Genomic DNA, 27,149 nt, shown 5'->3' on the forward strand with positions numbered 1-27,149 from the left:
TTAAGAATTTTTTTTTTAAGAACTCAATATAAGTATGTACTGCACTGTTCTAATTTTATTTCTGACATCAGAACATCTTTATCATCATCATTGTCAGTCCTAAGTGAGGAAATAATTGAGGTTGGGAGGTAAAACATTAGCTCATTATTTAAATGCCATCCTTAATTAATTGACATCATGTTAATGACAGTGACAGATTGAGTGATATGACAGATTTTTAAATGTCCTTATTATTCAGTCTTGCCTTGGGAAATGGCACTTAGAAAAATAGGTGTTTCGGGGATAACACCGACTGAAGACTTTCTATTTAGCAGTCTGCTCACACCACCCAAACTGTTTTCCTTATCTGATTAGTGACTAGTGATTTGTTTGACAGAGAAGGCACGTGGAACAAGCATTCAGAGACTCTGGAATTCAGGGGAGTTTAGTGTTCTGCCCTCGAGCTATCTTTCCACCTTAGAGAAGAAAGAATGTGAGAATTGAATTTCAATACAGTTGCTTCAAGGATAAATTCATTTGGTAGAGAAGATAGCTGGATTTATTTTTATTCGGAGCACAAATCTCAGTTTGGGAGAGATTAAAGGTTTTAGGCCAGACATGCCCTGATTTACTCTTTCATTTTTTAGTAAAATGAAAGTAAAAACTATTTCTTTGGGAATCAGCTTACTCAGCCTTCACCCATCAAAAAAAAAAAAAAAAAAGGCAAGTAAAGAACATTCATATGCTTCTTCATTTATCCACTCATTCACTAAATATTTGGAGATTTATTGTGTGAAAGACATAAGAAATATTAGACCTGCAAGGAATTTAAGATAAGGAATTCTTCTCACTTCTAAAGAGCCTGCTTCCAGTAAATTGAAAGATTTAATTTGAAGCCATCTAAGGAAATGTTGCCATGCAATTACAGCTCTCAAATATTTGTACTTGTAGAAATGAGCAATAATATCATTAACTATTATTCCCAAATCGTCTGTAATTAATTTGTAGTATATTCATTTGGGACAAGTGGTTCTGGTTCATTACTACCCTACATAGAGTCTTGATACATATTGGTACTTGGTAAATATTTATTAACTTTGTGTGTGTGTGTGTGTGTGTGTGTGTGTGTGTGTGCGTGTGCATGAACATATGTATGCATAGGCACAACTTGCAAAACATTGGATGGGATGGGTGCAGGATGAGTAGAGGGATGAGGACAGAGAAAAAAGCAGGGTAGTTCAAGGTTGCTGGCCAAGTTGCCCAAAGATGGATTTTGCTGAAGGAGAATCACTGACAGAGGTTATAGGACTAAGGTCAGGGACTTTGTCACAGAAACAAGGCAGAAATCTGATTACTGAACTTGGGGCAAAAAGTCAGAGTGAGTCCAGCAGTGTGTTCGGCTTGATGCTGAGGTCTTTGGACTTTGTAACAGTGCTCATTACCTCCTGTAGGTCATCCTCAGATTTGGTCTTCAATCCAGGATTTGGACTATAGACTAGCATAGAGAACTGCGAAATAAGAGGCCCAGGTATTCAGGTATTTTTCTATTCCTATCCCAGAGAGAGACAAGTTATTTCTGAATGAGGTTATTGAGGACAAATATATCTCGAGAGCATGACATTTGAACTGGGCCTTAAAGAACGCATATGCTTTGGACAAGTGGAGTTAGGAGAAAGAGCATTCCAGATAATGGGAAAGGTGTCCATAAAGAAAAAGGATTGGGGGGTATGGGAGGTAGAATGCATGTTAAGGAGGCTGGGAGACAAGGATGACTCTTGTGATAGTTGCAGTCCCTATCTCCTATACCTGGTGGCTGTTTACTGAATTCACTGGAGGAACCTAATACAGGTACCTAAACCACAGGTCTAGGTGAGGTCTGGGACACTGTGATTTTATAATGCTTTCAAGGTCTGAGGACTAGTGGGGAACTATTGGTCTGATGTAAAGGCCTGATGGTTTAAACTAGGGTTGTGGGGTGGAAAAGGAAACAAAAGACAGATGAGACAAGAAGGGTAAAATGGCTCTGGTGCGAAGATGGGTATGTCCTGTGAAAAAGTGGAATTGGGCTCAGTGGTGATGAAGACTTTGTGGTTATTTTTTGCAGAAAATAGATAGACATCTCTGGGATCACCTAGGGTTAGAGTTCAGAGGTAAGGGAAGGAGTGACCCTGATTGGGAAATGCTTGGCTTTATGGGGATGGAAAAAATCAGGCCCCTGCCAAAATTAGTCATGGTGTTTGATGACTTGGAGGCTGCCATCATCATCATCATCATCATCATCATCATCATCATCATCACCTTAATTTTGGTTATTATAATTGCTTGTCATGTTTTTTTCCATAGGTTGAGTTTCTGGAAGTAAATTGTCCAGGAACAATTCTGTGTCAGTGATTCCTGCTGCACATTGACATATTGCTTTCCAAAAGAACTATAATGATTTTAAATGCCACTAGCAGTGTAGTGTGTTGAGCGTTAGCATGACAAATGACAGAGTTCTTACCTACTGCCTTCCAGATATTTATCAGACATCACTTTCTTACAACCAAAGAAAAGGTCAAGGCAAAGATACTCTTTAGGGAAGAATTTCAAGGCTTTCTACTCAGAGGATTAATAAAAATGGAAAGAAGAATAGAGACTAGCAACTTGCTGTAAGAGCTGAACAGGGAGAAGTTAAACACTCAACGGGGAGTAAGGTATATGTAACACAGACATCACGTCTTTCACACCTAAGTTATACTTTAAACAAATGGCCAAGGCTTGTTGTTGTTTTGGTTTTGAATTTTTACTTCTATCTAATAAAGTGAAACTAAGCCAATAAAATTGAACCAGGGAGAGAGAATTTTCTAAGAAGTTAGTGATGACTTGGTAGAAAGTTTAAAATATAAAGTTCTGGGATCCCTGGGTGGCGCAGCGGTTTGGTGCCTGCCTTTGGCCCAGGGCGTGATCCTGGAGACCTGGGATCAAATCCCACGTCGGGCTCCCAGTGCATGGAGCCTGCTTCTCCCTCTGCCTATGTCTCTGCCTCTCTCTCTCTCTCTCTGTGACTATCATAAATAAATAAAAGTTAAAAAAATATTTAAAAAATAAATAAATAAAAAATAAAATAAAATATAAAGTTCTGTTAATCTCTAAATAGGTCACTGCTAATTTGAAGAATTTTGATATTTTGTCTATTTTTTTTTAAGTAATGAAAAACATTGTCTCCCAAATTGCAAACCAAATGTTACATGGCAGGCCTTTCTAGATGAGATACCAGAGGCTACATTGTCTGGCATATTTAGGGTCAAATAAGTGAATGATCATTTTCCATGGCATGGGCAGCTTCTGTATCTAGTATTTGAAAACAAAGTTGGGAAATGTCCCGAAATGCCAATCCCACCTGTGGGACCTACAACTTAGGGGACAATGCCCCTTAGTCCAGAATAGATAGAGAATTATTGGGTTATTCAAGATATGTTCAAACAGCAGGTTCCCTGTGTAAGATCAGAAATCCTCCTTTCAATCCTCAGAGTTAACCTAAGAAATAACCTGAAACTGATGACTACAGACAAATGTAGCTCTTAAAAATAAGCAAACAAATAACAGCAGGATGATTTTCCATATAAGAACAGCAGACAAAAATCTAACTGACAGTTAAGGAAAGATGACATCAGTCAGAAAGGGTTTAGTTGGGCATCCCAGTAACTGGGGGTAAACGGAGACCTTGACAGCACAGGGCTATGTGTGGTGTATGTGGTGTATGTGTGGTATACATGATGGGGTGGGTGTAGGGCTGGGAGACGCTGCAGTAGTAAAACATTCAGCTTCACTTTCTCCAGTCCCCAAGATGCTAATGGTCATCTGGCTTCCCAGGAAGTTGGCCTTCAAGGAGAGAAGACTTTATCCAGCGTGTATAATTGCTCTTCTTGGCAGTTATTGTTCTTATGATAAATTGTTAAATTAACATCTAAAATATAACAGACTCTTGTTAGACCTAGGAAACCAACTCAGCTGCTTAAGTCAAACAAACTAGGCACTGATGAAAATGAGTTTATGTCCAAATCCTGACCCCATCCTGCCAAAACAAGGTCACATGTAATCTCTGATCTTTTCAGAAGGAAAGTGTTTCCCTGCTCTGGCTTCTAGAGGATAATGAAAGTACAGTAGTACTCTGTGGCTAGATAGCACCAAGTAAACACTGAGCGAAAGGAAATTATATAATTATTATTGATCTTTCTATGACATTTACTTATTTTTTCAGCTAACATTTATTGAAACTTTAGACTTCAGGGCCTGGAAAAATAATGACAACTGCTTCCTTTTTTGCATAGGTTATCAGTGTATCATTAGGTATAAATATTCATACGTCTCATTACTTCACTAAAATGTAAGATTCTTAAATGCAAGTCCTATGTCCCACAGCACACCTGTGGTGCCACTTATACGGCATGTTTTACTTTCTGTCTCGTTCCACCAAACTATTTATACATGTTTTATCTCTCTATAAGAGTTGTAGTTTCCTTGAGAATTCCTTTCATCCTCTATCACAGTATTTTACCTATTAGGTCTTTAATAGATATTTATGAATAAGTAAATGGATGCTCTTGTCAAAAATATTCTCTCCTTGCATGTATTGATTGGTCCATTCCAAAAATCACTGAAAACGAGAATTACTGTGGTAAACAGTAATAATTGTCTGAATTATTTTGTAATTCTTTTTTTACGATAAACAATTGTAATTGCTTATTTCAGTAATGGTCTGAAAATATTTTGTGGGAGTTTATTATGTTCACATATATTTATTTACTTAAAATTTCACTACTTTCATTTTAAAAAATTGACTACCTGGCAATATTTCAAACTGCCGAAGAAGCTGTGGGGAAACCATCATTTTATTTTCACTGATACACTAGCTCGATATTAAGATGGTTGAGAAGTAAAGTCTCTGTCAATTGGTTATAAAATTGGTTACCAATTGGAGAAGAGAGAAGTGAAAGGCAGTTTAGTAATTATCCATGTTTTAAAATATCAGGCAGAAAAAAAAAAAAAAAACTTTAAAAGGTCTGTAGGCCTGTATCCTCACTTTGCTGGGGACAGAGACCTTCCCAGGACACAGAGTGGAGCCACACTCAAAAACACAAACCTCACCTGGAGGACCAAGTGTGACTCTCTCCAAGGTCCTGCCACCTATGAAGAAGTTTTTCTGCTAGTTTGCACAGAAGGAATTCAGCAAACATTTAATACACCAGGCTACCCTTGGAAACACAAACAAACTTTGCCCATTTAATGTATTGGCTGTTAAGTTCTTTTTCTTTTCTTTTTTTTTTTTTTTTTGTTAAGTTCTTTTTCAAGGAAAAAGTGCGTTCTGTGCAAGTCTGACCATCCCACAGATCATAATGGGAAAAATGAGAAGGAAATAAAACTAGCACACTTGATTGCATCCTTGACTTGACTTCTTACCTCACTGCTCGTTACTGATGTTGACTATGATTTATTTTACTGAATAATATATGTGGGGCAGGGGGGCAGGACTGCTGTGGGTTATTTACATACATGACCACCTTTGTTGTTCTCCTGAGTAAATGCAAACTCCAGACTGCTGATCTGTAGATTCTGATGGAATCATCATTTTTACTTCTTAAGGAGACAGTGAGTTCAGATGACCTGTCAGATAAGTTACAGGACAGACAGACCACCTGGGAGCTGCTGCATTCTTCACCTGCCTGGGAGAGGTGGAAAAGGTTAAAAAAGCTCATCCTGTCAGAAACCTCCAGGCAAATTGAGAGCAAAATAGCTGATCCCTCCCCGTACAGGGGAATGCCAGCCAGAGCCAGAGGCTGCTATTCTCTCTATAAGCCAAAGAAATGCCCTTAAAGTTAAAAGGTTTGATCCCTAGAGACATGTGAACAGCAACTATGAATCACTGTAGCAGATTCTGTTACTTTCACCATTTACAACCATTACATTCACCAACAAGGTGAAGGAATCAGTGTCTAGAAGATCTGCTTTCCTTGAGCAGAGAAGAGTCCAGAGCAGGGGTTCTCATGCTTGGCTGCACATCAGAATCACCTGGAGAGTTTTCAGAAATACAGATGCTTGAGTCTCACTCTGCACATTCTGATTTAATTAGTCTGAAAGTGGCCTGGGTCTTAGGCCAGGCTTGAGTTAATCACAGGGTTAGAGGCTGACGTATTTGAGGATCAGTGATGCTTTCTGTCTGCTGACTAATGAAAGCTATAGTCTAACCGGTCATTCTGTAAAGGTGGTTCCAGGGTCAGCTGTAAGCCTTTACCTGGAAACTTGTTAGAGTACAAATTCTCAGGCACCACCCTACACCTATTGAATCAGAATTTCTGGAGTTGGGGATAGCATTCTGTATTTTAGTAAGCCCTCCACATCATCATTCATGTCCTTGTCAGAGTTTGAAAACCACTAATTTAAGTCAAAACCTTGCTACTCAAAGTGTGGCCTACAGACAGGCTCTGTATCCCCTGGAGCCTGTTAGAAATGTCAGAGACCTACTAAATCAGAATCTGCCTTTTAACAGTATTCCCAGGTGTGTGTATGCACATTGAAATTTGAGAGGCACTGGTCTAAGAAACAGTGGCCATTTAGAGTTCATTGGACTTCAGTTGTCATGTTTCAGAATGTTCAGGTAAGAGGACAAGAGTGTAGCCAGAGCTGATAAGGGAAGCTGTGAATTTGTCTTCTGCTACCTCTGTAGGAGGAGCTTATATAGGATCTGTCACACAGGTGGGGTGTTGACTCAAAGAAATATCAATAGTAGATATAGTGAATCTGGTAGTAAAGAAAGGCTACTGTTTATCAAATAGTTACTTAGCTTTTTAGGTAGAATTATAAATTATCCCTGTAGAAAACCAGAGAAAGATCATCCATCCATCCATTCATTCATATTTTCAACTAATACTGTATTGTGTAAGGAGGGATGCCAGGTCCTTTCCTGGGCAGATCCCTATAATCTAGGGATACAGCCCAGCCTCCCCCATTACGAGGCTCAAATCTGGATCAAACAGCAAATAGTAGTATGTAAACTGATGTATAATAAAACCATAGGTGTCGTGAAGAAAGGAAAACAGTGTAAGTGAAAGGGATGAAGAGTGACAAGGCAGTGCTACCAGGTAGTGAGGGAAGGAAACCCTCTCTGAGCAGATAAGATTTGAGTAAAGACACACAGCTCTTAGGGGGAAGAGCATCCAACAGGACATGGGGAGGGAGGAAAACAGTGGTCAAATGTAAGTTTAGAAGATAGCTGCAGGCCAGGTCAGCCTGAAATGAAATTGTCTCTGTAAAAGCCGTGGTAAGTCTTTACAGATGAGGAAACCGAGCGTGGCTTCTCAAACGTGAGGGTCCCTGCAAAGGGCCTGGAGTCTTAGTAAACTGCAGTGTGCAGTCAGGGTGTCTGGGGTGAGGCTGGAGTCTGCATTTCCAGCAAGTTCTGAGAGATGCTGGTGATCCTGTTAGGCCACACTTAGATTAAGCAAAAGCTGTGGGGTTTGAGAAAGGTTCTTTTTTGAATGCACTCTGTTTGTAGAAGTCTTTATCCCCTTTTATTGTGAAAGAGAAACAATAGGGAAACCTGAACGCCTTGGTAACTGTTGATACTTTGTGCCATCTCTTGTAAGATATTTAAAAGATGTAAGATATCCCTGGCATCTTAGCCACATGCGATATTAATGGTGACTACATCAGTGTAACATATAAATAAAAGGCACCAAAATACCCATGAGCCTCAAAATCCAGTGCATTCTTCTTGCAGTAATTGACCCGAGGAAGCCAGCAGTCCAGCAGGCCCTGAAGTCAGGCTCCACTTGGCCTGACCTCCCCAGATACTCTTGCTCTCGCCATTTGCAGCCTTGCCTTTGGTTCTCTGCACCACATGGGAGATGCTTGGCGCTCCCAGGTGTGGATGGGCTTCTGGGGTGTAAGAGAAAGACAAAACAGCCTACATGCTCAAATCAAGCAGGCTTGAGTAGAAAACAGAACAAAACAAAACAAAAAAAGGGCAGAGGGGGAGAGTAGGAAGGTGTATAACGTTTGAGTATTTAGTTCTGGGCTTCCTTCCATGCATGCAGACAACCAAACAACCACAGTTTCCAGTATCAAACTGATGTTCAAAGGTCACTTGATACCCATGGGGTCTTCCTTGCACCTGGGGCTGGAGGTGGGGGGCAGTGGGGAGATGTTCTGTGTATGTATTGTATATACCATTGACTTGATGAATGACACAGTTTGGTTTGTTTTCCTCCCCTTTTGTTAATTCTCTGTGTTCTTTTTCCCTTGTGCTGCACGATTAGGACCCTGCAATGGGACACAGACCCCTCAGTGCTCCAGCTGCAGTCAGACTCAGAACTTGGGTATATGTCTGCTCTTTTGTTACTCCTTTTATTATTTCTTTGCTATAGCTGTGTTGAAATGCTGGAGCTGTTGTTGCTCACGTTTCCCCCCCTTTTGTTGGACTTCTGGTTTGATAACTTTATTTCCTTCTGTTAGTTTTCCTTATAAAATTAAGCTTTGAAGAAAGTCTCTCTTTGTGGAAAACACCACAAAAAGTTGACTTTTTATTTCTCCTTCTTAATTCCTTTATTGCAAAAATGATACTCCTCTAAAACAAAAATACAAACATACATCCACACCTCTGCTTCAAGGTGGGGCACATGCATTCTGTGGTGGGAGGTATGTTTGACTATATCCTAACCATCCTTCCCCTTTACTAACAAGTTGCCTTAGGTTAATTTTTGTCTAAAATTGGAATTAAAACGTCCTGTCTTGTTTCCTTTTCTTTTCGCTGTTTTGGGGACTCACAATAAGCATTTCATTTGAACGGAGTTTGAACATATAAAGATTCCTGTTAAAGAAAAAGAAAAGTTGTTGAATTCCTCAATATTAAGAAATCTCAAATATTCAATGATGGGTAATATCTCCTACATTGTAAAGATCTTTCTTTTTTTCAGATGGAAATGTAATGTCACAGGTAGCTTCAGAATGGAAAATTCGTCCCCAAAGAATAAAACACATGAGCATGTCCTAGAAACTGAGTTTACTTCCCTTGTAGCATTGGAGTTACCCGTAGTGAGGCATAAGATATTTCCATTGTGGTGCTTGTACTAGCTCATGCTCAAGCTCAGAAGAGCCAGTCTGTGTGCTTCTCTTCTCAACTTCGCATTGGGTGCAATCAGCTTGAAATCAGCCATGGTGGGAGTATTCATACCATAAAAACTGGCTACAAATCAGGGCTTGCTCCCTTGCCCTCATACCAGTTAATTAATATTTGCCTGTACACCACTGAGTACCTTCATATGTGAAGATAGCACATTTTATTACAGTATCTTGTAATATTACCTTTTTTTGTTTCTAAATGTGAGTCAATAAATCTCAAAGTGGGCATTTATTTATTTAGTTATCATTTATTTTGAATTCCTGAGATTCCTGGGCACATATCTGTGGATTTCTATCAATTTCAGTGCCTACTGTAGATGTACAAGGAGGTAGATGGACTGTCTGGGTGTTAGCTTAAATGATCTCTGCCTGTGACCCTTTTATATGTAAAGAGTTCTCAGCAGACTCACAAACCAAGGAAATGCCCTAACACTTCGGGTAACTGAGCACACTTTTCCAACATCCCTAAATTCTTGACTCTTTAGTTTTGTGGTTCATTGTGTGGCATAACAGTTTTTATTATTTGAATAACCAAGATATAAAGTTGAAATCAAGCAGAGAAACATGAATATATAGTATGTTAGAGTTCAGGGGAATTTCAGTGTGCAGTCCTTCAATATTTCATTGTGTTTTCAAAAAAAAGGAGGATGGAACTGGCAAACTCCAGCCTATGCACTTAACAGATTTTTAGACAGATTGTGGCATTGCTAAATTACACTTGCTGATGTGGAACAGTTGGGAATTCTCCTATTTAGATGTGTTTTCCAAGCAAAAATTCAGTTGACTATGCAGATTAAAACTTGCAACTTTTCTGGGGAGATGGCATATCTGTGGCTCCCACCTTGCCTGCCACATTTTCCTTCAGAGCAGGCCCAGTGAGTCAGAGAAAGAGGAGAAGAAATGAGATCCGTTCTTGGAGAGGTTGATCGTAGAGCATTTGTAAGCATGCAGAGAAGGTTTGAGAGAGGAGACGATTGTAGCCAGGTTCCAATTTTAAACACTGATTAGAGAAAACCTCTCTTTTCTGGTAGTCCTTACACACAGGGCTGCCCTCCCCTCACACACACTTTTATTTATGAACCTCAGGCAACAAGATTTTTCCAGAGATAATTTTATTTCTTCTTGATCCTTGGCATGGGGTTGATCAGAGTCCATAACTTGCTCGGTAACTTAATTGTTTTTTTTAAATTGAAATATAGTCGACCTTTTTAAAAGCATCTTTATTGAAGTATATTTGACAAAAAACAACATGTGTGTGTTTTTATGTACACACACATACATGTGTACACATTTATGAAACCATCACTTTGACCAAGATAATAAACATACTCATCATCCCCATAAGTCTCCTCACACCCTTTGGTTCCTCTCACCCTACTTCTCTCCATGCCCCCAAACAACTGATCCGTTCTCTGTCACTATGCATTCATTTATGTTTCCTGGAATATTTTATAAATGAAACCATGCAGTAGGTGTTCTTCTGACTGACTTCTTTCACTCAAAAGAACTATTTTGAAATTCATCTGTGTGAGGTATCAGTAATTCATTCCTTGTTACTGCTGAGAAGTCCATCTTATGGACATGCCAGTTTGTTCAGCCAGTCGCTTTTTGATGTACATTTGGGTTGTTTCCAGTTTTTCTGCCCATTACAAATAAAACTGATGAGCATTCATATACAAATAATTTTTATAAACATACTTTCATTTCTTCTGGGTAAATATCACTAAATTGAATGGCTGAATCACATAGTGGAGGTACATTTAACTTAAGAGACTGTTGAGGTATTTTCAAAGTGGTTTTGGCATTTTACATTCTCACCAGCACTGTGTGTGAGATCCTCAGTCCCTCCTCATTCTTGACAACACTTGATTTGAATTTAAAAAAAAAAAATCATAGTTTTTTTTTAACCACTATTATAAGAGTGTAGTGGTATCTCAAATGTGGTTTTAACTTGCATTTTTCTACGGACTGATGGTGTTAAATATCTCTTTATGCTCTAATTTGCCACTTAAGGGCAGCCCGGTGGCTCAGCGGTTTAGCGCCGCCTTTGGCCCAGGGCCTGATCCTGGAGACCCAGGATCGCTGCATGGAGCCTACTTCTCCCTCTGCCTGTGTCTCTTCTCTCCCTCTCTGTGTTTCTCATGAATAAATAAATAAAATATTAAAAAAATAATTTGCCACTTAAATATCTTCTCTGATGAAATGTCTACTTAAATCTCTTGCCCTTATTTTTTATGAATTCGGTGGTTTGTTTTCTCATTATGGAGTTTTGAGAGTTCTTTACATATTTGAAATATAATTCTTTATCTAGTATATAGTTTGTAAATACTTTCTCCCCATTTGTGACTTGTCTTTTACATTCTCTTAACCATGTCTTTAAGAAAACCAACCTGTTTAATTTTGACAAATTCCAGTATAGAAATTTCTTCTTTTACAGATCATGCTTTTGGTGGCATAATTTTAATATTCAAGGATTCCTTAAGTAGGTGCTAGAATACAATCACCTATGAAACCATTTGAGTTTGGGATTTTATTGTGGGGGATATTTAAAAACACAAATTCAATAACTTTAATAGTAATGGAGCTACTGAGATGATCTGTATTTTTCTGAGTGAGCTTTGGTAGTTTGTGTCTTTGAAGTAATATGTCCGTTTCCTCTCCATTGGCAAATTTATTGGCCTAAAATTGTATATGTATCTCATTATCTTTTAAATATCTGCAGAATCTATAGATACAGTCACTTCTCTTCTTCTTGAGATTGGCAGATTTTGTCTTGTGTCGTTTTTCTTCTGTATGACTAGAGGTTTATCAATTTTATTGATCTTAAAGGACCAGCATTGGGTTTCATTGGTTTTCTCTATTTTTCTATTTCATTGATTTATACTCTGATATTAAATCTTTCTTCTGCTAACTTTGTGTTTAATATACTTTTCCTTCTGTGATTTCTTAAAATGGAAGCAAAGGTCATTGACTTGAGATCTCTAATATAGGTGTGTAGTGCTGTAAAATTACCCTTGAGAACTGCTTAGTGGCATCTTGCAAATTTTGACATATTTTTGTCATTTTCATTTAGTTCAAAATACTTTCCAGTTTCTCTTTTTGTCTTCAACTGATGAGTTATTTGGAAGTGTGTTATGTAGTTTCCACATATTTGTGAATTTTCCAGAGATCTTCCTGTAATTCAATTCTACTGTGGCTAGAGAACATATTCTTTTTAAAAAAAATTTTTTAATTTATTTATGATAGGCACACAGTGAGAGAGAGAGAGGCAGAGACACAGGCAGAGGGAGAAGCAGGCTCCATGCACCGGGAGCCCAACGTGGGATTCAATCCCGGATCTCCAGGATCGCACCCCAGGCCAAAGGCAGGCGCTAAACGGCTGCGCCACCCAGGGATCCCGAGAACATATTCTTTTAAAGAATTACTTACTTACTTTTGGGGAGAGGTGCAGGGAGAGGGACAGAGGAAGAGGGAGAAGGAGAGAAGCAGACTCTGTGCTGAGCACAGAGCCTGACTTGGGGTTGGATCTCACGACCTGGAGATCATGACCTGAGCCGAAATCAAGAGTTGGCTGCTGAACTTTAAAGCCACCCACGTGCCCTGAGAACATATTTTGTATTATTTGTGTCCTTTTAATGTGTTCAGAATTACTTTATGTCCATAGTATGATCTGTCTTAATAAACGTCCTATGTGTCCTTGAGAAAGGTGTCTGTTGTGCTATTGTTGGGTAAATATTCTATAAATATCAATTAGGTCAAGTTGGTTGGTTATATTGTTCCAATCTAGTGTACCTTTTGCCAATGTTCTGTCTGTTGGCTCTATCAATTATTGCTAGAGGAGTGAAATTTCCAACTACAGTTTTGGGCTTTTCTAGTTCTTGCAGTTGTTAGTTTTTCCTTCATGTATTTTGAAATTTTGTATTAGGTGCATAAATGTTTAGGATTCTTATGTGTCTCTTGATAAATTAATCTCTTTATCATTATAAAATGAACTTCTTTGTCGCTGGTAATGTATTTTTGCTTTGAAATTTGCTTTATATGACTTTAATATAGCCACTTTAGCTTTCTTTTGACTAGAGTTAGTATGGTGTATCTTTTTTCACCTTTTAACTTTTTCTTCCCCTTTAACTTTTTAACTTTTACTTTTATTTACTTATATACATTTAAAGTACATTTCTTGTAGGCAACGTGTAATTGGGTATTGTCTTTTTATCTGTTCTAACAATCTCTGCCTTTTAATTGAGATAGTTGTACTATTTACATTTAATATGATTATTGATATGGTTGGGTTTAAATCTTTATAGTGTTTATATTTGAAGAAGATATAATCTTCTTTCCTTATATTATTTTTTGGTGCTTACTTTTATATTATTGAGTTTTTTTATTGCTTTAGCTCTTTCTTGGCTTATTAGCATATCTTTTGCTTTATTATTTTAGTGGTTGCTTTAGTGTTTATAATATATATCTTTAAGCATAATCGACCTTCAAATGACATGATGTCATTTCATGTGTAGTAGAACCTCATAATACATTTACATTTCACTTCTTGACTTTTTGCTATTGTCATACCTTTTACTTCTACTTATGTTTTTATTTTTGTTTAAGTAGCCAATTATCACTGAGATTTAAATAATAAGGAAAAATATCTTGCATATATTTACCCATGTAGTAAATACTTTTCCTGATATTTCTCATTACTTTGTGTAGATCCATATTTCCATCTAGTGTAATTTTACTAGTGTATCCACTGCCTGGTGGATATCCTTTAACATTTCTTGTAGTGAAGGTCTTCTGTTAAAGCATTCTTTTAGCTTTTTATATCTTAAAAGTATCTGTTGTATTTTTGTTTTTGAAATATATTTTCATGGAGTATATAATTCTAGGTTGATTTTCTTTCAGTTCTTCAGAAATGGTGTTTCATTGTCTTTTCTCTTGCATTGTTTTTGACCACAAATCTGCTGTCATCCTTATTTTTATTCCTCTGTATATAGCATTTTTTTCTTTCTGGCTGCTTTTACAATGGTCTCTTTCTCAGTAATTTTGAATAATTTATAGTGTACCTTGGTATAGTTTTCTCCATGCTTCATTGCTTGGTTTCACTGAGATTCTTTGTATCATTGGGTTTACCGTTTTAAACAAATTTGGAAAAACCTGACCATTATTTTTTCAAATATTTTTCCTCTGTTCCTTCTGCTTCTTTGAGAACTCAAATCATTTGTATATTAGGTAACTTGAAAGTTTCCCACAGTTAGCTTGCTCCATACTTTTCTCTTCTATCAGTGTTTTATTTTGTATAGCTTCCATTGTTTTGTGTTTGTGTGTGTGTGCATGTATGTGTTCACTAGTCTTTTGTTTTACAATTTCTAGTATTCCACAAAGCCTACTCAGTGAATTTTTATTTCCAAATGCTGTAATTTCGATCTCTAGAAGTTCAATTTGGATCCTTTCAAAAAATCCTACATGTTTGACTTAACTTTTTGAACACTTGAAATACAGTTTTAATAACTGTTTTAATACCCTTGCTTACTAGCCCATCATCTGTATTAGTTCTGGGACAGTTTCAACTGATTAACTAATATCTTTTCATTATATATATTTTTCCTGCTTTTTTGCAGGCCTGCTAGATTTTGGTTGAGTCAGACATTGTGAATATTAGTTAGGTATTGGATTTATTTGAATCTCTCTAAATCTTTTTGAGATTTGTTCTGAGATACAGTTAATTCACTTGGAAATGGATAGATACTCTCAAGTCTTTCTTTTAAGATTTGTTAGTTGGGACTGGAGCAGTAGTCAGTCTAGGGCTAATTAATGCCTGCTATTGAGGCAAGACCCTTATGTGCCTTCTACACAATGCCCCATAAATCCTGAGGTTTCTAGCTTTAGTGGGAGGGAACAGGCATTAATCCTGTTCCTGTGTGAGTGCCCAGAACTGTTACCTTTAATTTTTTCAGGTAGTTCTTTCCTTGGCCAGATAGTTTCCTCACATATTTGCACCAGGTCAGCACTAAGCTGAATCTTCAAGGGCAACCCTTTGAAGATGTTTTGAGTTTTCTCTTTGTGCAGTTATGCTTTCTAGTATTTTGTCCTGTGAATTCTAGCTTCCTTGGTTTCTTTAGACTCTCAGCTCTGTCTCCTTAATGTAAGGAGTCTTCTAGATTTCCCATGGGTTTCTTCTTTGCACTGTGGCCTGAGAACGCTCTTAATGCAGTAAGATGGGGCAATTATTGGGCTCATCTTTTGTTTCCCCTCTCTCCTACATCACAGATCTTTGTTGCCTGACCTCCAGTATCTTCCAAACTGTTGTTTCATTCAAACTGCTACCCCTCCCTCTTTATTGGTTGTTTCAGATGGAGAGTAAATCTGGTTTCTCTTACTCATCTTGGCTAAAAGCACAAATATTGTGTCACTTGATTCTGATTTGTATGTTATCTTGTGTTTATTTGATCAATAAAGCAAGTGGAAACAGAAATAAGGGAGATGATATAGTGGGATTCAGGAAAAAATAGCTTCAAGAAAATTACAAATGAAATGAGAAAATAAGTTTGACTCATTTTGTTTTTTTCTTACCAGGCAAATATTTATGACAGCAAAATGCTTGCTTTCTCAGGTTGTTATAATAAATTAAGTGAATTGAAGAAGATAGAAGTAGAAAATGAAATAATAGGATAAAACAGTAAGTTAAAGGATCACAGAATTTAAAAATTCTGTATAAGTTGGGAAGTCAAATTTAGGGTTGCAGTGAGGAAGTTAGAGAGAGGGATTATATATATATATATATATTTATGAAGGAAATGTAGAGTCAGCATAAGGGATATGGAGCTAGGAGGGAAGCAAAGATTCTCAATATTGAATAAACATCAATGAGCAAGTAAGGCTATTTGTGACCCCTCAAAATTGTTAAGCCCAGTAACATATTGGAATGTTTAGTTTCTTCTGATTTTATTGAAGTCACACAATTATATTTCCTACATGTCATAGTATATTAAACTATTGGTGGAGTTTTAAAAATATTTGGAGGCAAAGTGAGACTGAGAAAAAACTGAAGCTGTGAGGGATTGGCTGCTCCTTCCCTGAAGGAGGAATTTAGAGATGCCTTCCACTTTTGGGAGACATTGGTAGAAAATGATGACCTCTTCTTTCTCTCAACTTTATCTTTATTCTTGGTTGAAAGACGGGGTGAATATTACTCCTGAATCTACCTTGCTCCATCCCAAACTGCTGTGGTGAAATAGATCACTCTGTCAAGAATAGAAATTAAACTAGCTCTATGAAGGCACTAGAAAAACATATTCTTCAAGATGGTGTACATGTTTGAGAAAATCTAACCAAGCAGTTTTAGAGGACTTTTTGCATTTTAAAATCATTTCCATTTGCCTAACACCACAGTAATCACCTCATTAGCCTTTGATGAAGTGACCCTGTTAATCTATTCTTCAAATTTTGTCAAATGTTCTTATACAGTATGTTTAGACCTCTGCTTTGAATTAATTTTTAAGGTTTCCCATGCAACAATCTCTAGTATTTTCTTGAGAATAATATGGGTTGTGTTCTTGAGCAAATGGGACAATCTCTGCTTTTTAAGTAACACCTAATCACACTTTCTACAGAAATTGAAATATAGAACAGGAGCTTATAGCATTCATGCGTGTGTGTGTGTGTGTGTGTGTGTGTATAAAAAGGTAATGGTAAAATGCATTTCAGAATCTATAAATATAGAATATATTTTGATCCATGAAAAACTTTAATAAATTGGATTTAACAGACACAATTATAGTATTGTCACAAGGGAGAGAGAAACACTTTACTTACCTCTTATGCTACTCATTTATCAAGCCCTCAACCATTTCTTGAAAGCTACTTGCTATCTGCCAGGCTTTGTTCTATGTTCTCAAGAACCTTGAGTAAGCAATTAGAGGATATCTTCTGTTTCACAGTAGCAGCAGGATTTTCATAAAACTATATTCTTTTTTTATTCTATTTCAGAAAAATGAATATAGCCAGTTGGCAAGGATGTGTGCCTATGCTTTGGTACCAAGTGACTTAAAGAATTATCTAATTTTAGAGGTTTAAATGTAACTTCTGCAGAGGGCTGTTCATGAATATTAAGTTCATAAAAGGCCATTTCTATCAAGTTTTATATTAATATTGTCTTTTTATGTAATATTGGAGAAAATACACTTCTATACTTTTTGTCCTTATAATTCTGAACTTATAATTACCTTCGTAAAGTGGGAACTTTACAAGTTCTACTGTACAGGTTCTGCTGAACCTCCACTGATAGAGCCAAGCTCTATTGTAACTGTGACTATTTTGACTTCTCGCTCATCCCAGAAATTTGCAAGATTTACTTGTGTTATGAAATTCAAGGCAAACCTTTTGGCTGTGCCTGTTGACTGAGCCAGACTTGACATTTGCTTCTGTTCAGGAAAAATGCTTTAGTTGCCAAACTAATATCCCTGCACAGTAAGAAGTAAATATCATGGAAACAAAATAAATACCTCCTCAAATGATTTTTAAAATGCGAACATAGAAAATGGAAACTCATCTTTTTTTTAAGTAATCAGAAAAGGTCAACCATCAAGTTTCTTCCCAGTCCTTAGAGGAAAACACCCACTTGGAACATGGGTGATAAACTGAGTGTGGTGAGGAACTGCCATGCCAGGTTCACTTCCATTGTGTGGTGCCCTGTTGTCACCTTTCCTCCATGTGGTGTCCCATTCCCAACCCTAGGAGTCAGTCCTTGAGATATCACATCTTGGCACCTAATTATACTACAGTACAATGTTTGGAAGACAAATTAACCTTTATCATTTTTTAGACTTCTTTCATATTACATGAGTTTCTGTGCCCTTGGCTCCCTAAACTCTTTCTATGGATGCAGCACTTTCTCATATGACTCTTATTGGGTGGCTCTCAGGGCTATATTTTCTGTTTTGTCTTCTTTTCTGAGCTTTGGTCTTCTATCTTGTACAATTGGAGAAACCTTCACCATTAACTCATCCACTGAGGTACTCATTTTTTTTTTTGAGGTACTCATTTTTAACTCCAAAGCATATCTTTCTCTGAATTCTCCTGTGTCTTCCAGTTACATCATTCACTTTTCTTCCTGTAAGACATGAAGCCTTAAAATAATCACAATCTACTCCTTTTCCTTCACCCTCCATACCAAGTAAACTGCTAAGGTCTATGCTTAATTCTTTTCTAGAGTCACCAAACTACAGCATATCCTTACTGTTCCCAGTGCCATAACCACCTTGGACCAATTCATATTTGTTAGACCATCAGTCACAAATTCAGTAACCATGTCTCTGGCTGCCTCCTATGAATTAATGCTTGCCTGGATTCTCTGGTTACTGAACCCATCCACCCTTTGCTTGTAGACCCTTTTCTAGTTCCTTTACACTCAGCTTCTTAAGGTCACTTACACAGTCTCTGGTCATTGACTTGTCAGAGAGATTTAGACACCATTATTCACGTGGTTGCTATACTAATAAATTTTAGATGTTTCTTTGCAGTTGTCCATTTCTTACTCTGTAACTTTCAGTAATTCCTCATTACATGCAGCATGAAGTTCAAGTTCTTTAGCCCAAGATTTTAATCTGGTCTCAATTAACCTCTTTAAAATTAATATTCCATTGCTCTTCATCTTAAAACTTCTATTCTGTAAACTTAGTCTCTCCAGTATAAAATGTGAATTCGGTCTCCAGCACCATCTCCCTAGGACACCCTCCTTATTCCTTTCTACTTGACCAAGTCCTACCTATCCTTCAAGACTCATATCTGACCTTCAATGTCAGTGAAACTTTATTTAGTGTAACACATTATACTCTGCCCATTGTAGTCCTCTGTCCCACTTACTGTATGAATCACTCATGTTGAGTCTTATTATTTTCTATGTTTCCTTCCTATTTGCCTTTTAATGTGTAGGCTCGATTCTTTTTTGCCTGTAATGTTAGGATCTGGCATGGTGACATGCTTCAAAGATTGTTTGTGGTTGCTGATAATGATGTTGGCTGAAGTTGTTCCTTTGCCAGTTGTCAAAGACACTGTACATACCCACATAAGATGTTTGAACAAGGGAGAAAAAGGAACTGTTACCATTCTTGCTGCCTTAGGAAATCTTCTTTGAGAAACCTCAAGGAATTTTAGAAGCAGCATTAGAAAAGTTCTTGGCAGCACCATTAATAGATCATGGGATGAAATACTCACATGCAAACAAGCAGGAATAAAACCCAGCAGGATTGAGTGTGGGTCCAGTGAAGACATTCTTTTATTCCTTAGCCTTGACCTACTTTGGCATCTGGCTAAATAACTCCTTGTCTCTGAGAATATCTGTTCCTGATTTTATCTGCATGACTTCCAACACTCTGCCCTGCTCCAGACTTCCCATTATTGCAGTGATCATTTTTGGTTTCCTGGCTTCTGAGGCCACATATTGGGCTTCTGACCTAAGCTCCCAACTGCTACCTTATATACCGTTACTCCACTCCTGCCACTAGATCTAATCGATATATCATCTAGCATTATGATTTCCAGTCATTGTACACTCTGAGACTGCTAGTGCAAGACCACAATTGAGAGCCTTTTGTGATTTATAATTTGTAACTTTGTAGTTTCTTAAGTGCCTGAAATATACTTTTACTGTGGCTTCTCTGTATTTTCATATAGATGTTTGCCTGAAAAAAAAATCCTACTAACGTCAGGCTCTGTCTGTCTTGCAGCTATACTTCCCGATATTGATGATAAATTACAAAATGAATCATGCACTCTGATATAAACATATCTTTAAGAATTAGCTGATGATATCTATGAAGTTCTCATGAGAGCCATTTTGCTTAAAGCTTTAGCTGTCTGAAGCCAGTTCTCTGACATTGTTCGGTTTCTTATGAATCCAGTAGAGATAGTACAGCAATATTTATGCAATTTTTTCACAATCCTCAATATGAAATGCAGGAATGTCAAGTTCACTATATATAGGTCACTGCGGTTTGAAATAAGAACATCAGAGAAAATATGAGTTGTGTTGTGTTTAACTAATTCAGGAAGAATTTGATGATGCTCATAGCAGCGATGGAAGAATGTTAAGGTACTCTGAGAGCTTTCATGAGCCCTTGGAAGCTTTTGGCCCCTCTCTTGAATCCATCCTTCTACAGTCAGATTAGGCTACTGCTTGGGATCAGTGAGTATCAGTGAGGATTAATATTTGTGACAAAGTCTTTTCCTGCTGTCCGGCTCAACTATAAATTCCTTAGGAGAAAAGAAGTATGAATCTTCATGACCGTGGATTGGGCAATAATTTCTTAGATAATGACTCCAAAAATACAAGAAGCTAATAGAAAGGATAAATAAATTAGACTTCATTGAAATTGAAAAATTTTGTACTTTAAAAGACATCGTTAAGAAAGTGAAAAGACAACCCACGGAATGGGAGAAAATATTTGCAAATCATGTATCTGTTAAAAGTTTAGTATCCAGAATATATAAACAATCTCTTGTAAATCAACAACAAAAATACAAATAATCCAATTTGTAAATGGGCGAATAGAGGTACCAGGGTGGCTCCACTAGTTGAGTGTCTGACTCTTGATTTTGGCTCAGGTCATTATCTCAGGGTTGTGGGATTGAGCCCTGTGTTCCGCTCCTCATTTAGTGGGGAGTCTCCTTGGGATTCTCTCTCACCTTCTCTCTCTCCACCCCCCAGTGAATGCACTCTCTCTCTAAAATAAGTAAATAGGGATGCTTGGGTAGCTTAGTTGAGTATCTGCCTTTGGCTCAAGTGCGATCCCAGGGTCCCGGGATTGAGTCCCACATTGTGCTCTTTGCATGGAGCCTGCTTCTCCCTCTGCCTATGTCTCTGCCTCTCTCTCTCTCTCTCTCTCTCTCTCTCTCTCTCATGAATAAATAAAATCTTTATAAATAAATAAATAAATAAATAAATAAATAAATAAATAAATCTATCTTTTTAAAAATTAAAATGGGCAAAGAATTTAAATAGGCATTTCTCCAAAGAAAATACACAAATGCGAATAAGCACATGAAAAGGTGCTCAACATCATTAGCCATCAGGAAAATGTAAATCGAAATCACATTGAAACACCACTTCACACTCACAAGGATGGTTATAATAAAAGATAATAGTAAAGGTAGAAAAGGATGTGGAGAAATTGGAACGCTTGTACACTGCTAGTGATTATAACTTTAGTGAAGCCACTTTGGAAAACAGTCCAGCAGTTCCTCAAAAAGTGAAACATAGAATTACCATATTGACCCTGTAATGCTACTGCTAGGAATATGCCAATTCTGAGGGAATTCAGTTCAGTTCCGAGAGAATTGAAACCATATGCCCACACTAAAACTTGTACACAAATATTCATAGCAGCTTTTTTTGGTAATAGCCTGAAGTAGAAACAACACAAATGTACATTGGCTGTTGAATGAATTAAACATAGTATGATATATCAATGGAATATTATTTATCAATAAAAAAGAATGACATATTGATACATGCTATATAAACCTTAAAACAGTACTATGTGAAAGAAGCAAGACACAAAAGGCCACACACATACTGTATTATTCCATTTATATGAAAGTAGAAGGTAGACTGGTGGTTGCCAGAGGTCTGGGAAAGAGGGAATGGGAAATGACTGCCAGTGGGTACAAAATTTCTTCAGGGGTAAAATAAGTTGTATACTTAGATGGTCATGATGGTTAAACTCTTTACCTTGATTCTTAAAGGCAACCAGATAGTAATTTCTTTGAAATCTAAGGGGTTTGCTTTAGCACTCCATATATAGGCACAAAACAGTGACTGTCTCCATATTTTCAGGTGACAGGTTTTAGAAGCCAAAGTTCTGGTGTCTGTGGCTTTGAAAAAAAAATGGAGACCTTTTCAAAACATAGGCACAAAACCAGGGTATCATGTTTTGGTAGATAACTCTTTGCTCTTTAAGTATTTTTTCTCTTTACTATGAAAAGAATGTTTAAAGTCTCAATCACATTTAAAAATATCAGTAAAATTTTTTTCAACTTTCATTCATCTTTGAAATGGGAGCCAGAGTGTATGTTTATTAGAATCCTAATGTCAATGTACATGTTTCTCATGCTGTTAATGATAGGACAGATAAGTCCATAGAACCCTAACTTTTGGCAGCTTTGGTAGGTATCATAGACCATGCTTAGGTCACACTTAGGGTTTTATTTTTCTTGGATGATGAAACTTTGGAACCGGCTTAGCAAAGCCATGCTAACGTTACTGTGGTTGGACAGACAGGAGATCTCAGTTGAACCAGCAACAGAAAGGGAAATGGGCACAGAGATTCCGGCAAGGGAGTGGTTTTCTTCTTGGGATTCAGAACATCCAACCAAGGACAAATGGACAGAATCTGGGTAGATCAGACTATGCTTGTGGCGAACTGGGAACTTTTACATCCCGAGCACCAGCAGACAACTTTCTCAAACTTCAGACAGCTTCACTCTTTATTCTTGATCAATACCCAGTTTTTGTTTTCAGAGGAAAGATTTCAATTTTGGTGCATTGTGGCTTTGCTCAGCCAGCTTGTTCAGCCAAGTTGCCAGGACCAGGTGGAGAGGAAGCTTCTAGGACTTTTAGCGAGGAGTCCCACCTCAGCACAGGAAGACGTGGGCACTGTGTCACTCTAGGGCCATGCCAAGTTAGCTGGGGAGGGATCGTGCTTCATTGCCTAGGGTCTCTGGCATCCCCTGCCTGACATTTTAGTTTTAGATCTAGGATGGACTCATGCTAGTACCTTCCTGTGTCAAATACTGCAGTCTCCTTTTCCTGCCTCTTACCTCTCTTTCATCTTGGTTCATCTTTGGGCCTGACCCATCTCATAGAGCTTTCTTTATAAGCTTGGTTCAGGGGCATCCTTCCTTTTCAGTGGAAAAGGCCTCATCCCCTAGGATTTGGCTATAGGTTGGGGAACCCCAGGTGAATCTGGTTAAATAATTAAGTCTCTGTTCCCACATGTTACCCAGTATTTCTGACTCGGTGATATCCAGGCTTTAGTAAGCATTGGAATCACTGGACCCTGCCTCCCTTCCCCCCGCCCAGTTTCTGTTCGGTAGGTTTCATGTGGGGCCTGGGAATTTACATTCTAACCTGTTCCCAAGCAGTGCTGCGGCTGCCAGTCAGGGACCACACTTTGGGAACCACTGCTCTAGGACTTCTACCATTCGGGTTTTCTCTAGATTTGTTAAATGTGGCGACAGTGAATCCAAATATAAGAGCCTTATTGTACTTCTTAAGTGACATTGAATTGCTTTCTTGTGGTTATTTAAAACGTGATACACGTTTATTTTTATTTTTTTTTATTTTTTTATTTTTTTAATTTTTATTTATTCATGATAGGCACACAGTGAGAGAGAGAGAGGCAGAGACACAGGTAGAGGGAGAAGCAGGCTCCATGCACCGGGAGCCTGACGTGGGATTTGATCCCGGATCTCCAGGATCGCGCCCTGGGCCAAAGGCAGGCGCCAAACCGCTGCGCCACCCAGGGATCCCAATGATACACGTTTAATTCAGTATATTTAAAATTATATTAAAACCTCTTATTTTAGAATAAATTATCAAGGTGAAAAATATACAGTATAATTTAATAATAATGCCATATCATAATGGCATTTAACAGTTAAAGTCTCAAAGTACTTTTCTGTATGATGCCTTCTGCTTTTTCCTTCTAGTTTTCTCTTCCTCCCCCAACCCCATTTCTTCCTCGAACATTTATTTAGTGCCTGCTCTATACACTTAACTAAGGATCGAGGTACAGATTCGAATCAGTAAGGGGTGAATACGTTTGCAGTCAAGTCACACATGGGAAGAGGTACACAGGCATGTACTAGGGCCTATGGCAGAAGTATCTGCATGCAGAGTGGCTTAAGAGGATACGTCGTTCTGCAAGAGGGGTGGTGGGTTGGCAGCAAAGCTATCCCAGAGTCAGAACTGAAGAGCCAGGATAGAATTTATAGCCTAATCAGAAGGAAAAGGAATCATAGTAGCATGAGAGCTCCGTGAGGTTTTTTCCCCCTCTTTTGCTAAGCAGTTTAATTTGTAGCCTTTTTAAAAGAATTATGAACTGATAAGTCTTGAATAAAAATAAATCTGATGGTCAAAGTTCATACTTTTAAAGAAAATAGCTACTAGGTACTTCATCTCTTAAACACAGTTTTTTTTTTTTTTAAGTTTTAACTTATTTATTCATGAGACACACACACACACACACACACACACACACACACAGAGGCGGGGGGGGGGGGGGCGGCGGTGGGCAGAGACACAGGCAGAGGGAGAAGCATTCCATGCAGGGAGCCTGACGTGAGACTCGATCCCAGGTCTCCAGGACCAAATCCTGGGCTGAAGGTAGCGCTAAACTGCTGAGCCACCCGGGGTGCCCTTAAACACAGTTTATAGCAATTTTGTCAGCTGATAAAATTGCAGAAATATTTTTCTACAAAAAGGGAAGTTGAAGAAGGCCTCCATCACAGGGTTGCAGGAATGGATGGATTCTGGATCCACTGACCTGCAGGCCCTAGGATTGTTCCAGGGAAGACAAAATTGAGGACTCCGAGAACACACCTAAGAGGAAGGCCTTTGCTGTGGAAGAGTGCCACCTCCTGGCCAGCCTTTCTGAACCAGCTAGGACTGGGAGCTATTGTGTGGTACTCTTCTTGCAAACACTGTCCTTCTATTGTGCCCTAATACTTTAGGTCTGGCTGCGTCTAGGGAATCCTTTCTCATAAAATGAACACATGTGCTTGGCCCTCTACTATATTATTAGGTTTTAAGAGTGTGCCTCAATAAGACGATGTTCTTAAGGCATTAGGAAAAAAAATAGAACAAAGTCAATAGAGAACAGTCTCTAAAACATGGTCCTTGGACTTGCTGTTTGACAGAGTCAAGGCCTGAGTCTATCACTTACTACCTTTGTGATTTTGAGCAGAGGAGTTAACATCACTGTGCCTCAGTCTTCTCAGGTGTAAAATCAGAGTATGATGTAAAATTGTAATGAGGATAAAATAATACATGGAAACTGTTTATGTGCACTACAACTACAACAGCAAAATAGCCACAAATAAAAGCATTTGATATAAATGCAGCTTAAAGCTTTGCACAGTGGCAGTATCATAGCCAATGAGGTTTATCTGAGGCATGATTATTGCTAATAAATGCAGCTTAATCAATCTGGAGACTGCATGGAAAGCTATAATAATCTATCAGTTACCCTGTAAGAAAGGTTATAAGGGATTGCTTAAAATTATAAATCATTTGAGATCAAATCACCCACAAGTTTATCAATGTATCAACCTATCAACACATTGGGAGAATCATGTGATCACAATTAGGCTTTTATTTCTTCTTGATAGCTTGGGTGCTGTTGCAACCCGGAGCTCACAAACACAGCATCAGTGAGGGACTGATTGAAACCTTTCAATAATTATTTGGAAAAGAAAATATTTTAATTAGTGCAATAAGGTCATTTATACAAGCTGAGTTTTGAACTATGAAGTTGCACAGTGATAATACTTTTGGTTAAAGGAAAAACAAATAGACTCTTCCAGCCAGCCAAAACTATACATATACCCATACAAAGAAATTAGTGGTGTGATTCTTATGTTTCATTGACACAGATAATCTCCAAATCTACTATTTTAAAGAATCTTTCATTTAGAGCATTCATAAATCTGTCTTATCTAATTTTTAAAACAAATACAAGCATTATGATAGTAAAAAAGATAAATTAAAAGTAGAGATGCTTAAGCCAGGAGCTTCTTACTATGTGCCAAGCACAAAAGTAAGTGCTTTTACAAGTATTAGATTCATTCATTCTTCACAACCACTCAAGATATGTACCCATTTTACAGATAAGAAGCTTGAGGCTTAGCAGGGTTTATCACTTGTTGAAAGCTTTCACCCATCACTCAGCTGGTAAGTGACCAAGCATAGATTTGAACCCACATTCATTTCTGAATGAGTGTATGACTTAACTGTGCCATACCGTTTACCAGTTAGTTTTGATTTGCCATTGTGGAATATCAAATTACATGTCATCTTCCTATTTCCAGTGCCTGCTGCTGGTTACCCAGTAAGATAGGCCTACAGCTTCTGTCCTGTTAATAATAAGCCCTGGAATCCCTGCCTGCAAATGTACCTTTTAGTGCCTCACATAGATGCTCACATAGAAGTCTAGGATCTAGGGCGATCTTTTCATGCCAGAGATGACCCCATTTGAAAAGATGGGGATCAAATGAGGCACCTGGATGGCTTGATTAAGCATCTAACTCTTGTTTTTGGCTCAGGTCATGATCTCAGGGTCATGGGATTGAGCCCTGTGTTGGGTTCCACACTCAGCATAGAGTTGGAGATTCTCTCCTTCTTCCTGTGCCCCACCTCCTGCTCTCTTTCTCTCTCAAATAAATAAATAAAATCTTTAAAACAGCCCTGAAATGGTGAGGATGTAATACAGGCATATGTTTATTTTCCATCTCTTTGAATGATGCAGCCTGACCTGTTGGGACTTCAGAAAGACGCTCTGGGCTATTAAACAGCAGGAGAGGCAGCACCCCAAGTAGTCCTGGTGTGTCTATTCATGGTTTCTTTTTCAAGTGCTTCAAGAAAGACTCATTTAAGGAAAGAAAACATTTTTCTCTGATGTTAAACTAATACCTGAATTTCTTACTTTGAAACCTTGAGCCTGTTACCTTGTTTGGCAACTTTGTTTCTAGAGTATTTTGTGTGTTTTCTGCTAATTCTGTGTGAGGAGGCTGTGTGCAGTTCTGGGAATCCTGCCCAACCCTCCTTGGGGGTCCCGATTTCTGAGTGAATGAGGCCCATGAGGCCGATGCCTGAATGGGCCTTGGACTACCATCCTGCTTATTGAGATTTCATAGATGGCCAAGCAGGCTTGTTCTCTAAACTAGCATTTATTTGTTCGTATCTACTTTGTGCACATCTTTGATATCACCTCAGTTGTTTGAGTAACTCATAGAAAAGAAGA

The 27,149-nt window shown here is 38.0% G+C and overlaps 1 protein-coding gene, 1 long non-coding RNA gene and 1 pseudogene across 12 annotated transcripts in view; 2 read left to right on the forward strand and 1 right to left on the reverse strand.

Moving 5' to 3' along the window:
• Window positions 1–27,149, forward strand: part of DYNC1I1 (dynein cytoplasmic 1 intermediate chain 1) — a 440,266-nt gene that overhangs the window by 185,155 nt on the left and 227,962 nt on the right. For 6 of the 10 annotated variants that reach the window (XM_035698496.2, XM_025471296.3, XM_025471297.3 and 3 more), the window contains one exon: window positions 8,274–8,333. The exons of the other annotated variants lie outside the window; for them this stretch is intronic. In XM_035698496.2, coding sequence (XP_035554389.1) covers window positions 8,274–8,333 — 60 coding nt within the window. The remainder of the gene's footprint in view (window positions 1–8,273; window positions 8,334–27,149) is intronic. 10 annotated transcript variants of the gene reach the window in all.
• Window positions 1–27,149, reverse strand: part of LOC112674887 (uncharacterized) — an 80,707-nt gene that overhangs the window by 39,327 nt on the left and 14,231 nt on the right. The window contains exon 4 of one of the 2 annotated variants that reach the window (XR_004804661.2): window positions 5,512–5,681. This is a non-coding gene — a long non-coding RNA (uncharacterized LOC112674887). Of the gene's footprint in view, window positions 1–5,511; window positions 5,682–16,942; window positions 18,242–27,149 lie in introns of those variants that run through there. The other variant, XR_003145647.3, reaches the window with a different exon arrangement.
• Window positions 25,257–25,431, forward strand: LOC112675141 (U4 spliceosomal RNA; annotated as a pseudogene).

Source organism: Canis lupus, chromosome 14, assembly GCF_003254725.2.
Source record: "Canis lupus dingo isolate Sandy chromosome 14, ASM325472v2, whole genome shotgun sequence".
NCBI classification, from domain to species: domain Eukaryota; kingdom Metazoa; phylum Chordata; class Mammalia; order Carnivora; family Canidae; genus Canis; species Canis lupus.